Source organism: Hirundo rustica, chromosome 16 (assembly GCF_015227805.2).
Source record: "Hirundo rustica isolate bHirRus1 chromosome 16, bHirRus1.pri.v3, whole genome shotgun sequence".
In the NCBI taxonomy this organism is placed as follows: Eukaryota; Metazoa; Chordata; class Aves; order Passeriformes; family Hirundinidae; genus Hirundo; species Hirundo rustica.
Window position 1 is genome coordinate 2,692,614 of NC_053465.1, and position 13,638 is coordinate 2,706,251.

General features: G+C 46.0%; 1 protein-coding gene across 1 annotated transcript in view; it reads right to left on the reverse strand.

Annotated features, from left to right (window-relative positions):
* The window catches only part of BMP7 (bone morphogenetic protein 7), a 38,421-nt gene extending 26,252 nt beyond the window's left edge, over positions 1–12,169 (reverse strand). Inside the window, exon 1 of the mRNA XM_040079775.1 lies at positions 11,656–12,169. Coding sequence (XP_039935709.1) covers positions 11,656–12,169 — 514 coding nt within the window. The remainder of the gene's footprint in view (positions 1–11,655) is intronic.
* Positions 12,170–13,638: the final 1,469 nt, after the last annotated feature.

Below are 13,638 nucleotides of genomic sequence, written 5' to 3' on the forward strand. Positions count from 1 at the left end.
AGGAGCAGGAGCACAGAGCACGCTTCTCCAGCTCGGTGTCCTGCCTGCCAGGCACTGCTCACTCGCTGGACTCCAGCTGCCAGCCCAGGGAGGAAAGAGTGTGCGATACACTCTCGGTGCATCACACGCACTGGCTTAGATTTACCTCCCTCCTCTGCAGGGTTTTCAGTGGAGCAGCTCTCATCTCACAGCTGTGGACTAATGAGCAAAATGACAGTTGCTGTTTGCTGAAGAAATATTTGGGGTTTGCTTGAGTGAGTTTCTGCACAGTTCGGGATTCTTTGGCTATTTCTGTATTCCCAGTGTCAGGCTTTAACGCAGCGGGATGGTCAGAGATTTCCCTGGATATGGACCCTAATATTCTGGTAATTTGATTACAGTGCATGCCATGGATTGCAGGAACTATTGGATTCAGAGGTCAAAGCTGTGTCCACACCAGTGAGAAAAGTTTTGCACCCCATGTCTGATTTTCTTCTCCTTTTCACCTGTCTCGGGAGACAAATGATTCATCACACAGTGCTGAAATATCTTCATCTCCTGATTTGGGCCAAGATTTAAGAGTGGTTACCCAAAAGTTTCTTTTTGAGCTCAGGAGAAAGATCTGTGTGATGAATGACTCTTTTTCAGTTCTTCTCTCCTGCAGTTTATTACAAGTATATTTGTGTAATTAGGGGGCCCAGTAGTAATGTTGTTAAAATACAAGTGGGCACATTTATTGTTTCCTCCAAAAGGAAACAACCAGTCTCTAGCAGTTCTGGTTTTTCCCTGCCTCAACTGAACATTTACTGTTTTATGTAGCTAGCAGATTGAGGCTAAAGTTACTTCGTTTTTCCCCCCCCCTTTTATTTCTTTTTGTTAAAAAGAAAATAAAAAAAGTCCCCTCCATTCTCTTAACAAATGCTGGATTTTTTAAGGATATGGTCAGAAAGGGGAACTTAAACTCAGCATGATGTTTATAGCGCCACACAAGCTTCAGGAAAAGTGATGTGCACTACTCTTTATTAACATCTAAAAAGTCCCTGTGGGATTATAATGACTGCAGAGTAATAAACAAATAAAAGTAGCAAGATTAAATTGTTCAGAATATTTTAGGTGATGGAAGAAGCAATAAGTTTTAACCTCGGGACCCAAGGGAAGAGCAACTTGTGGGAAGAACAAATACAATTAGGAATGGATTCCTCTTAGTGATGACTGGTTGTCATTCATGGCATTACAAAAAATGGTCTTCTGTAATAAATTGCTAAAATATGGATACAAAAGAACAGTACTCGAATGCGAGCACCAGAATTCGGAATTTCTAAATTACGGCAATGCTTAATCTTCCATTTAAATGACAGACCTGAATTTGCTTTCCCTTGTGGTGCCAAAGGACTCACTACAGTCAATGAATGTTCCAGGGAAAGACGAGCAGCCCTATCCCCGATCCTCTCACAGGAAGGATTGCTCTCCTCTCCATCAGAATTAAACCTCCCAACTGCTGATACTGTATTATTTTATGAGCATTTTTAAGCACTTTTCCCAGAGCTCCTCTGGTCTCTTTTAAAAAGTTTTACAGGTACTGAGCTGCGGGAAGAACAATTGGCAAAGCCGAGGCTGCCCCAGCAGTGCCAAGGCGGTGGCCAAAGGCAGAGGGATTTGGCACAGGGGCTCCAGTGCCAGAGTCCAAGCTCGGGCTGATTTACAATTTACAGCCCCCAGGCTGGGCACAGCACCGTGCCAGCCCCTGGGATGGTGTCAGGGGTGGTGACTTCACCGCCGGGGTGGCCTGGAGCCGGGCTGCTGCAGCTGAGGACACTGCGGTGACATCAGTCTGGGGTGGCACTGGAGTAACACTGCAGTGACATCAGCCTGGGGTGACACTGGGGTGACATCAGCCTGGGTGACACTGGGGTGACATCAGCCTGGGTGACACTGGGGTGACATCAGCCTGTGGTGACATCAGCCTGGGGTGACACTGGGGTGACATCAGTCTGGGGTGACACTGGGGTGACATCAGCCTGGGTGACACTGCAGTGACATCAGCCTGGGGTGACACTGCAGTGACATCAGCCTGGGTGACGCTGCAGTGACATCAGCCTGGGGTGACACTGGGGTGACATCAGTCTGGGGTGACACTGCAGTGACATCAGCCTGGGTGACACTGCAGTGACATCAGCCTGGGGTGACACTGGGGTGACATCAGTCTGGGGTGACACTGCAGTGACATAGCCTGGGGTGACACTGCAGTGACATCAGCCTGGGGTGACATCAGCCTGGGGTGACACTGGGGTGACATCAGTCTGGGGTGACACTGCAGTGACATCAGCCTGGGGTGACATCAGCCTGGGGTGACACTGGGGTGACATCAGTCTGGGTGACACTGCAGTGACATCAGCCTGGGTGACACTGCGGTGACATCAGTCTGGGGTGACACTAGGGTGACATCAGCCTGGGTGACACTGCAGTGACATCAGTCTGGGTGACACTGCAGTGACATCAGCCTGGGTGACACTGCGGTGACATCAGTCTGGGGTGACACTGCGGTGACATCAGCCTGGGTGACACTGCGGTGACATCAGCCTGGGTGACACTGCAGTGACATCAGTCTGGGGTGACACTGGGGTGACATCAGTCTGGGTGACACTGCAGTGACATCAGCCTGGGTGACACTGCGGTGACATCAGTCTGGGGTGACACTGCGGTGACATCAGTGCGGCTGTGCCGGGGACTGATTCAGCCCAGCATCACTCAGCGCCGGGAGGCTGTGGCAGGACCAGAGGAAACTTCGAGCTCATTTGAAAGGAAAACCTTACAGAGTGATGCTCTGATTATCGGCTCATCAGCACCACGGCGCTCCCCCGCCGCTGAGAGAGCTCTTGCTCGCTTTAATTATCACTTAGGGGGAAGCTGCCTTGCCTCTCCCCTCCTTTTCCTTCCCTTTTTTGATTTTTTTTTTATTTTTTTTTTTAAGGAAGGTAGCTTTTAAGAGCTTGCCATGAAGATCTAAGTTAAGGGATTTTCTCTACTACAAAGCCTGCATAGTTTCCCAGGCCAGGTGGACCCGATAGCACTGACTGCATGCTGAAAAATCTCATCCCCACCCTTCAGGCACTTTAATTGTAAGCCTTTCCAGATACACTGGATAAACACTGTCAAAAGGAAACCTGAAAGGGTTGTTGTTGTTGGTTTAGCCCTTAAATAATTATGAGTTTGTCTGTCTAATTACAACATAATCTTGTTTAAACTTGGATGGCTATTTGCAGTATCTCTTAAATGAGGTGGAAGCAGAAACACTTAAAAAAAAAAAAAAAGAAAAAAGAAAAAAAGAAATAAAGAAAGAAAATTCACTGTCCTTCCACTTTAAGAGAAGGAAAAAAGAAGTTTCACTCCTGTAAAATTTAATTCAACCTGACAACAAAATACTCTAACTTGGAAGTTACTGTGGCAGGATAAAGATGATAAAGAATAGTGTGGAACCTCCGAGATGCAACAGAAACTTAATCCTCCACGGATAATATTTTTCAAACGGTTTAGAAATAGTTTAAGGTAATTTACGGGAAGACTTGAGTGACAAAGCACATTACTTGAAGTGCCTTTCCTTCACTAGGCACTTTCTAAATTCTTTCTCTTTCATTTCTTTACTCTCAGGAGACTTTTAAATCCAGTGAACCAAAACAACACTTTGTTTGTTGGTATAGCACGGGGCTGGCACAGATGGCAGACACTGCACCTGTTCCAATAAACTGGGGAAATGCAGAGATAAACCATAGCACTCATTAAGGGGAATCTACTGAAACATGAACAATTTGTATTTTGAATATCTTCCAGGAATAAAAGGAGAAATACATAAACAGACTTTGTTTTTACCATTAGCAGTTTAAAATAAACTTTCTTTAAAGGGAACTCCACGTTTGGTTTACGTACAAAGGCAGACATACCACTAAAGGAGCTATGATAACACTTGATTTTCTTTAAGAAAGGCAAATGATTTTATCTAGCTGCTCCTATTCTTCTAAAGAAAAATTACCTGTTGGCAGTTTGACCGAAATCAGTTAATTCTCCCGTTCCTTAGTTGGGGCAGCTTTTTCTGCTTTTGCGTTTTCTCATGTTGAGTAATATCACATTCTTACAATCTAGTTCAGAATGATCAGAGGAACAACATAAACTAAAGTCCATCTGCTCATCTATTAATAAATAACTAAAATTATTGGGGGTTGTGGGGGGGGAATTGTTTGGATCGTTAACAACAAAGTTCCCTGCAAAACAGCTTTTTTCTAGGCACAAGGAATATGCTACGTAATATCTGACAGATTATTAAAAAATCCTAAATAAGAAGGAACATTAAGTAACAGCTCCTCGAAGGATAAATTTCTTCAAACATTTGCCTTGATCATCAGAGCTTGTGCTGTTCAACATGCCATACATCTCTCTCAATTTCTCTTTCTCACACACACAGTATTAAATACAAAATGTCATGAAAATTCCTAAGTATCATTTAATGCTGGCAGCCCTGCACTGTAAAGCCATTTATATAAAACTGTGGTTGGCAGCTCTCACTCTTCCATGGGAACAAATTAACGTTGGCATTCCAAACACAGGAAAGTAAGGAAATTAGAAACACAGTTTATATTTGGCCAGTGCTTTGAAATACTGTACCATGCTACTGATGTCAATTAATGAAAAGCAGAATTTTGCGGAGAGGGTCTGGTTTAGAAACACATTAACACACGTTAAACATGTTTGCACAGGAACTGGATTGTAAGCATCTTGGTTCCAAAACAATAAAGCAATTACACTAAAACTTTTAGTCTCAAAGTTGCCATTAATTCGATCCACTCAGTCTGGATCACTGAAGGATTTTTACTGACCCTGAGATGTAGATGACACAAACGTTTAAAAGAAGGGGAAAGGCACAGTGTGGTGGGGATGGCTTCTGTTACCTGCTGTAAATGAGGTATATTTGTGTATAAATAATGGGATTGTAGAACATATAACCAAGTAAAGGGGAGGGCTCAGCAAACTTTGTGGTCCAATAAAACAAGGATTTCCAAAAGGGCTTTTTTAATTAGAATTGGTTCGATCTTTGCTACCTGCAACTTTTTTTTTCTTTTTTTTTAAATTTTTTTAGCAAAGATTTCTACTGACAAAATCTTCAACACAAAAAAATCTAGATGGCAGTTTATCTCCTGGCACGGTTCCACTAACTTCAGTGGAATTACTCCAGCACGGAATTTGGCCCCGCAGCCTTTACAAGGCGCTGTTTATTTGTACTATGATTCAGATATTTTGATACCAGGAATCTTTCAGCACTGAAGTTTCTCCATATGAAATATGTCTTGTATTAAGAAATATCAGTTTCACATTTTTGTCAAACATTATTTGCTCAATTCTGTTTGTTGCAAGGATGGGAACTCAGCTGTAGTTCAACAACATGGATCGGGCTAATAATGATAAGCAGTGACTAATAGGAGCTGGTTCGTGTTTTGATTGTTTGCAGCAAAGGAAACTTCCCTCAGAAACAATTTGGAGATTAGGAGAGAAAACTCTGTGAAGCTCTAGCAGAAACTACTGCATGCTCATTATTTCAACACAGGGGCACTTCTTTGGCCCAATTCTGCTCTCAGTGGTGCTCGTGTAAATCAAGAGGGAGTTTATGGGAATTACTTTGGACGTAGAGTTGTATAAATGAGGCCACAGGGCCAGCTTCAGTAGAAATTTGACAATTTACACCAATGAAGACCTAGCCAAGAATTTTCTCTTGGGTTTCCATTTTTCCAAACTTAAGCATGTGCAGAACTTTATCCATGTGATTAGTCCTTGTGTGTAGTCTCACTTATTTCAAGCAGTTGTGAAGGAAAATCTTCATCCTGAAACTAATTTAAACAGCTCTCTCATTTCTTTATAAGTTTCTTCCATTTAGAGAAGAAATATACATATATAAAACAGCATATTTTATTTCTATATAGTAATGGTGTGTATTTTTGATATATATATGTAGTTAATTCATAAAAGTGCTTTGATGTAGGCCCCAGAGAGGAGGACTGGAAAGGGTTTAAAATATCATGGTCTCTTAATGCTGTATATCAACAGGTAGTCTCTTTATCTGGCATGCTATCAAAATTTGCTTACTTGTGCTCTCGCTCAGATGACTTCATCCATCATTGCAACTTCTCACTGGTATTCATCCAGTTAGGACAATTCAGAGGCATAAAATTAAATGTGTTATCATTTTAACCACGAATTAACAGTTTCCATATAAATATTAGCATTTCCTCACTTGGTTCAAGGATAGCAGCCCTAATGGCGCTAACCGTATATTTGATTTAAACTAATTAAAAACAGGGGCTCTTGCAATTTAATATATTGATTTTACCAGTGGGACTTAAATCTTTTATAATAAGTGTACACAGCTGCAGCACTCACCCACCGCCACTCTCAAACCTAATCCCTGCATTCCTCCTGACAATAACATGACAGGATCCACACATCCCAGTATTAGCCTTAACCCCGGTGACACTGCCAGAATGTATTAAACTAAAACATCACAGTGTCCCATTTAAAAGCAGCCTGTCAACGGCTCTGACTGGGCTTTAATAGTTATAATCTTTCTTTTAATTAATGTTTCCAACCGCTTGTGTAACCTTCTCTCACACGTCTCTCCCCGCCGACCCGAAAATGTGTTTCAGGCTTATTTCCAGGGAATGCAGCGCCTGGTTTTGTGCTGCCTGTCCAGAGGCCATTAAAGCTCCTTTGCAGGGGGAGTGCTGGGACACACACACACACACACACGGGGACACAAGGACACCGGCATGGCACAGCTGGGGGCACTGGGAGCAGGTCCTGCACGCTCCACTGGTGCCCAGCTCCTGTGACCGGCATCACAAGACCTGGCCATCAAGGCTTGTCTCCTTCAAAGCCCTTTGAGAGCTGTTGTGTTTTGGCTTCTAAACTGCAGCTCACAGAGGGGGATTCACCCCCCCAGGACAGCCTGTGTGGGAACAGAGGAAAGCCCCTGCTCTGGGATAAATCCGCTGTGTGTGAGCGGATGGGGACAACTTCCAGGTCCTTTTTCCTTGCGTAAGGACATCTGTCCTTGGCTGCTCCTTCCTGTGCTACCAGCACGTGGCAGAGGTAAATGGTTCCTGTCCTGCTCTGCCATTTTACACCTGGAAATTAGAAAATTAATTGAATTCTCTCTGAGATGGGTCTGTACATTTAAAGGATACCCGCTTGTCACTTGCTGCATTGTCAGTGTCCTTCATACCTTTACTCGGCTGCGAGCTTTCTGCCTTAGCCACTGTTACACCACCAAGTGCTGCACATATCCACACTGCCCAAAACAATTATGGGATGTACCTGTTCAGGCTTGGGAGCTTTTAACAGCCCTAGGTGAAAGAGAAGAAAAAAAAAAAAAAATCCGAGGGCTTGGCCTAATGTATGGACAAACCATGTGATGGGGACCAGGCATCCAGGGCTAACTTTTAATCTGCTTTGTTTCAAGTGGGAAATATGTGAAGATCAAATAAGTTCAAATCCAGGTCAAATATCCTTGAAAATCTTTGATTTATATAAGCAGGAAAATGAGGTTTAAAAGAAGTGATTATGAAAGGGTTACTAAAAACACAGCTGTACGCGTACTCTTATATCTGAGGCTCTCCAAAGAAAAACTGTGTGACATCTATATTAACCTTTGGCTGTACACCAATGAAGGCCTGTAGTGAGCTGGAATGCAAGGCAGCCCCTTCCAAATTTTAACACAAGCCAGGTTACAGCTGCAAATGCCTGCAGCCCGTGCTCACTTTATAAAGTATTCCCCGAAGGAAATTTTTTAACTGTTATAGAATCTTTTTCTAATACCCTACAGTGTTAAAGCCTGTTATTAAAGGGCAAAGAGATGGTTGTCTATGCCAAACACTTGTCAACAAAAAGGATAGCCAGATGGTATGAAATAAAAGGAAACTTGGGGGCTCTTCAGCTTCTTGATTTATATTAACAAAAGCCACTTTCAAGTGCTCCTTCCAAGAATGACTAATTCCACCCCCCCCTTCCTTTTTGCCAGGATTAAACAATGTTGTTCATTTTATAATCAGCCACGAGACAAATTAACAAATTGCGTATCACTTGTGCCGACTCTTTTAAAAATATTCTAAGCAAGTCTGTTTACCAAGGCAAGTTTACCGGCATAGGGACGACGCAATTATTTTTAGAAGAGGAGGTCTAAGTCATCTAGAGGATGTTTACTCCTTAGCTGCTGTTTATAAACTTGGAATTAAACTCGCGCAGAAAATGCTTTGCGTTTTTTCAGTTCCTGAAATGGATCCGTTTGTAAACTGTATTGGGCAGGATCTGAAATTAAATTCCAAATGCTAAAATTATAGCAATAAATTTTACAAAATTAGCCAGTAATTAACTGGCTAACTTAGTCAGACCACTGAGGCTAAATTCTCTTTTAATTTACATATAACTTCATTCTTGACACAACCCCATTCCCCATTCATCTTTGCACAGGTGTAAGCTAAGAAAAAATGTAGCCTGTGAATTAACTGGTTATAAATCTAAATCTAATTAGTTGTCAGGATTTTACAGTAAGTGAAACTTTGCTTGGTACAAAGCTCCCTAAAACTGAGCACCTGTATTCCGGTTCCTCCCTACCGAGACCCAGCATAAATTCTCTGGACTACATACAAATAGTATCTCTATAGAAATCAATGTGTGGGGGGTTTGTTGCTGGAGATTTTACCATGCAGCCCAGAAAATCTTGCAATGTAGTTTTTTTAAAAAATATTATTCCCTCTCAAGTTGTACAACTAGATGGATGAAGACTATCAGTAAGGCAAAAAAGTGCTTTTGTAGATTAGCATTTGGAAGCCTGTAATTAATATTTTTTATTGACTTCAATTTCAAAGAATTATTTCTTTACTCGCTTTTACTTCCTCCATGCTAAAATGAAACGTTATTATGCTGTGACACTTCCTCATTGTGATGGTTCTGGTATAGTAATAAAAGCCTACCTGTGAGATGCAATGCTCACAGAGTATCTCTTACAAAAGTAGGACACAGTTTACCACAGTCTGCATTTAGGAATTCAGCTTTGCTTTAAAAGGGATCATTGTAGAAAGTCTCCAAAAAAAAATTGAGTTCTACAATAGATCTTCTAATTTTCCCTGAATGTCATGGAAAAGTGTATGTCTCAAAGCAGGTGTTGTGTTTGATTATATACGGAGTGAGTGGCTGCTCTAATTCATTAAAACCTCCATAAACAAGCTTGCCTTTGTCCTATAAAGATGAAAGAGCAATGACTATAATGGGATGAAAGGTGTGCACAGCGATGAAGAAAGCTCTTATAGATCTGTGTCCTTTTTAAACTCGTCCTGGCATGCACTGTTGACAAGGGAACAAAACAGCACAGATAAACCTTCAAAATGTGCCTCGCTCATAGTAATTCCACCTGTCCTTAAAACTACTGGGTTTTGCCTGTGCTCTTACTAGCCCCTGACCATGCTGACAGCAATTAAATAAAATAATCATTTAGGATTTTGCATAAAGAACACTCTTGGATTTCTAAGCTGACAGCAAACCCTGGCAGGTTGAAATGAATGAAAATACCTTCTGCAGTCATCAAACTGCATCAGGACGTCGACTACCAGGGGTTATGGATTATGCAGCTGAAACCTGCTCCATACAAAGTTCTCACGTAGACACAGACATATCCAAAATGTAACTTTTATTCCACTTTTATGGATCAATTCCACTCCCTTGTATTCAAAATAGTCGATGGCCTGAACATTAATTCTTTCTTATAACTCTTACGTGAGCTGACAAGGAGACTTCCTTACATCAGGAATGTGGGACAGGAGCACTGCAGTTTCACTGGTGATTCAGTAAATTATTACACCTGAGGAGCAGAGCTGAACTCCCTCCCATTACGTACTTACGTGTTTCATAAGGTTCTCTCCTCTCTACTGAAATGGAAAGCAAATCGCGAATTTCACTATTGTTATTTCAACATCTCTTGTCTTCTGTTCAGGACTCTCCTTGCGCTCAGTGTAGCGCCCAAGAACCACGGAGAACAGCGTTAGCAAGGTCACCCTTATCTCTAAAGTCAAATATTTGACCGCCATTGGTAGTTTTGACTGCTCAAATATTTGATTTTTCAATGTATCATTGCTCATCGGCTTAAGTATCCAGCAGTGACTAGACAAACAGTGTAATTCCAAATGGAAAGCGCCAGCCCTCATGGAGCACAGCCCCCGGGCCAGATGTAATTCCAAGCTTCCCACTGTGAAGCTCATGGCAGTTAATAAGGAGGCGCAGCTCATGCAAACTAGAGCTCTCCCACGGCGTCCTGTGGCTCCTTATCGTGCAAGAATTGTGCCGGGATGGCTACTGTGTCTAATAATTATTAACGTGTGTCACAGACCCTTTACAGCTGCTGGTCTTTTCAAGTTAGTTAAAGTGCTGGGATTAGAGAGGTGGCGGTTTAGGTGGTGATTTAATCTTTGCTGCCTCTGAAGCTCCAGACAGTGGAAGTGTCCAGAACAGGGATATCCATAAAGGTGTTAATGGATCTATTGGAGATGGGGGGTCTGTAATTCCTGGCAGGTTATGTGTGCTCCTCTCGCACTTTGCGTTTCCCTTTGTTTGGGACAGAGTCTGAAGCTGATCTTGTTTTGGAAATACAACTCAGGTTCTGCCTTGAACTTGCAGGCACCCAATCTGTACGTGTGTGGTTTAAGAGCGGCGCATGATGAGCTCTAAAAACGGATACAGCGAGCCAGGTCTATAATTATATATTTAAAATAGAATGCGCACCCTGACAGGGTTTTACTCAAACCCGGCCAAGGCAGTCCACACGGGTGTGCAATCTACAGCGAGCAAACAAACGAGATTGGGCCGTGGCATCCAATTAGAGAGGCCTAGCGAGGCGCATACAAAGCGTGCCAACTCTCGTATCGTTTGTATAAACCCGTCCACATGTGCTCGTGAAAAGAGGCGAGTTAGCGGCATAAACCGGGGTCAACAGGAAAAGCTGCAGGAGTAAATAAGGATTTACTGTGGAATCCCTCCCGAGCCATTAGGAAAACATGTGCGAGCAGCTCAGCCCCCGCGGCCGAGGCAGCGCGGCGCTGGGATGCCGCAGGGAACCGTCCCAACCATCTGTCCCCGCAGCCCCGGGGGCTCCGCGCCCCGCAGGAGCAGCAGCCCCGCACCGGGAGCTGTGCGGGACCCGTGCCGTGCTCCCGCCCGCCTTTCGTGCCTTCCTCGGCGGTGCGGGATGCGGAGCACACCCGCTCACCGTCCTGTTTAACTCCTACCTGCAAATCCCATTCCTGACGTGCAGCAACTACCAAAAGGAGAAGGCGGCAAAGACCTCGGTGCGGGGAGAGCTCGTGGCCGTCCAAATGCTGCGATGGGAGAGTCAGAGCCCTCTCCCCGTCGATGCCACTCAATTACCGCCTGGCAAAGCAGCCGCCCTTCCGAGGGCCGCTACCTGCCCTTCCTTGCCCGGGTGGGCTGTCACCTACCTGACCCGCTGGAAAACAGCTCCCAGCCGGGGCCACCTGCGCCACCGAGCCCCGTCCTCCCGTCGGTGGCCGTGTCCCCGCTCCAGCCTCCCCCCGGAACGGTTCCCCGCCCGGCTGCCCCGGACCCAGCCCCGCCGAGACCGGCACTCACCCAAGTTGACGAAGCTCATGACCATGTCAGCCTCGGTGAGGAAGTTGCTGTCCTGCAGGCTGGCCAGAGGCGGCCCCTGGGTGCTGAAGATGGGCTTGTAGGGGTAAGAGAAGCCCTCGCCGTCCTCGGCGGCGGCCCCCGCCGCCCCCTCCTCCACGGACATGGCATTGTAGAGGTCCAGCATGAACATGGGGGCCGAGTTGTGCTTGCCGTGGAGGTGCGGCCGCGGGCGGTGCGGCAGGCCGAGGATGGAGAGGATCTCCCGCTGCATCTCGCGGCGCTCGGGGCCGCGCAGCCGCCGGTGGATGAAGCTGGAGTGCACCTCGTTGTCCACCGTGAAGTCGGCGAGCACGCAGCGCAGCCAGAGGGCGGGCGCGGCGGCGCCCAGCACCAGCAGCCAGGAGGCGGGCTGCCCTCGCCCCGCCGCCGGCATCGCGGAGCGGCGGCGGCGGCTGCGGGGCGGCGCGGGGGGCGCGGGGCTGCCCCGCCGCGGGACGCGCCCCGCCACCGGCATGCGCGGGGGGCGCGGACGGAGCGAGCGGCCCCGCGCTCAGCCCCCGCGGAGGCGCCGCAGCCCGCTCATGGCCCGAGGCGGCGGCGGCGGCGGCTGATCAGCGGCACCGGCCCATGGACGGGGCGGCGGAGGCGGCGGCCCGAAGCGCTTCCCCCGGCGGCGGGAGCGGAGCGCTGCGCCCGCGTCCCGCACGCCGCGGCGGAGCCGTGTGAGCGGCGCGGCTCGGCGGGGAGCGGCGGGAGGGTGTCTCTGGTGGGAGGAGCAGGCGGCGAAAACCCGAGCGCTCTCTCTCGCTCGCCCGCTCCAAAAGCGCTCGGGAGAGAGAAAATCCCTGGAACTGCCTCGAGGAGGGACCGTCTGCTCAGGTTGCTTTTCAGGATGTTTGTGGAGGCTGCGGGCTCGGCGAGAGGCTGAGCCGGTCCCCAAGCGCCTAAATTACCGTGAACGTCATTAAGGAGAAGACACCCCGGGAGGGAGGGCTGTTTATGTATAAGGAAGGGGCCCAAACTCCCACAGACTTTATAGATGCGAGCACATCGGCCGCCTGCACAAGCACCGTACACACTTTTTTCCCCTGCCTACTCTCCTTTTTATTTATTTTTATTTTTAAGAAGTACAGATTAGAAGAGGCTGTCCGTGACAAAACCAACACCATTAAATAATTTAAAACGTGATGATTATATATTCACGTGCACAGACACGTATGTATGTCTCTGTTCACAGAGCCCCGGGTCACTTTTTCCAGCTGGCAGTGGGGAGAGTTAATGGAGAAGCGTTAGAAATCCGAAGGGGGAGATATTCTCTAAGAATGGTAAAACCAGGAACATTTACTTGAAATGAAACCACCAACCTGTGCACACGCGTGGTTTGTGCCATTCCATTACCCTACACCCTTGCCTTCCCGTTTCCTTCTGCTCCTGGTACATGCCATTTTGGGGATACTGCCTTGAAATTGATTGTCAACTTTTTTTAACTCAGTGGGTGCAGCATCTACAGTAATGGAGCCCCAGTCCCAATTAGCCCAGGTAGATGTCTGTTACAACAGTAATTAATAATAATAATAATATCAGATGACAAATGTAAACTGATGCTTCCCAGGTCTTACTTGGAAAGAAGGGGAAGCCAGGACGGTCTCTTCGGGTCACTGAGTCGAGGCTGAGGTAACCTCAGAAACAACACATATATACATTAAGTTTGTACTAACATTAAGATTCATTCCTTGGGCAAAGGGAGAAGAGGATGGTGGAGGATAAAGCAGGTCAGCGTTTTGGGGGGTGTTTTTTGATAGATTGTTCATTTAATATTTTCTGACGAGCAATACCTGGTAATATCCAGCACCAGATCCTGCAACTCTTTTGGAAACTAACGTTTAGCACTTCTTTTAGTTTTTATGTTCCATATCTTGGCGTGAACAGCAGGTAGCCAGTCAAAAGTCTGCATGGGAAGGGTGATGAATGATTTAATGTGTT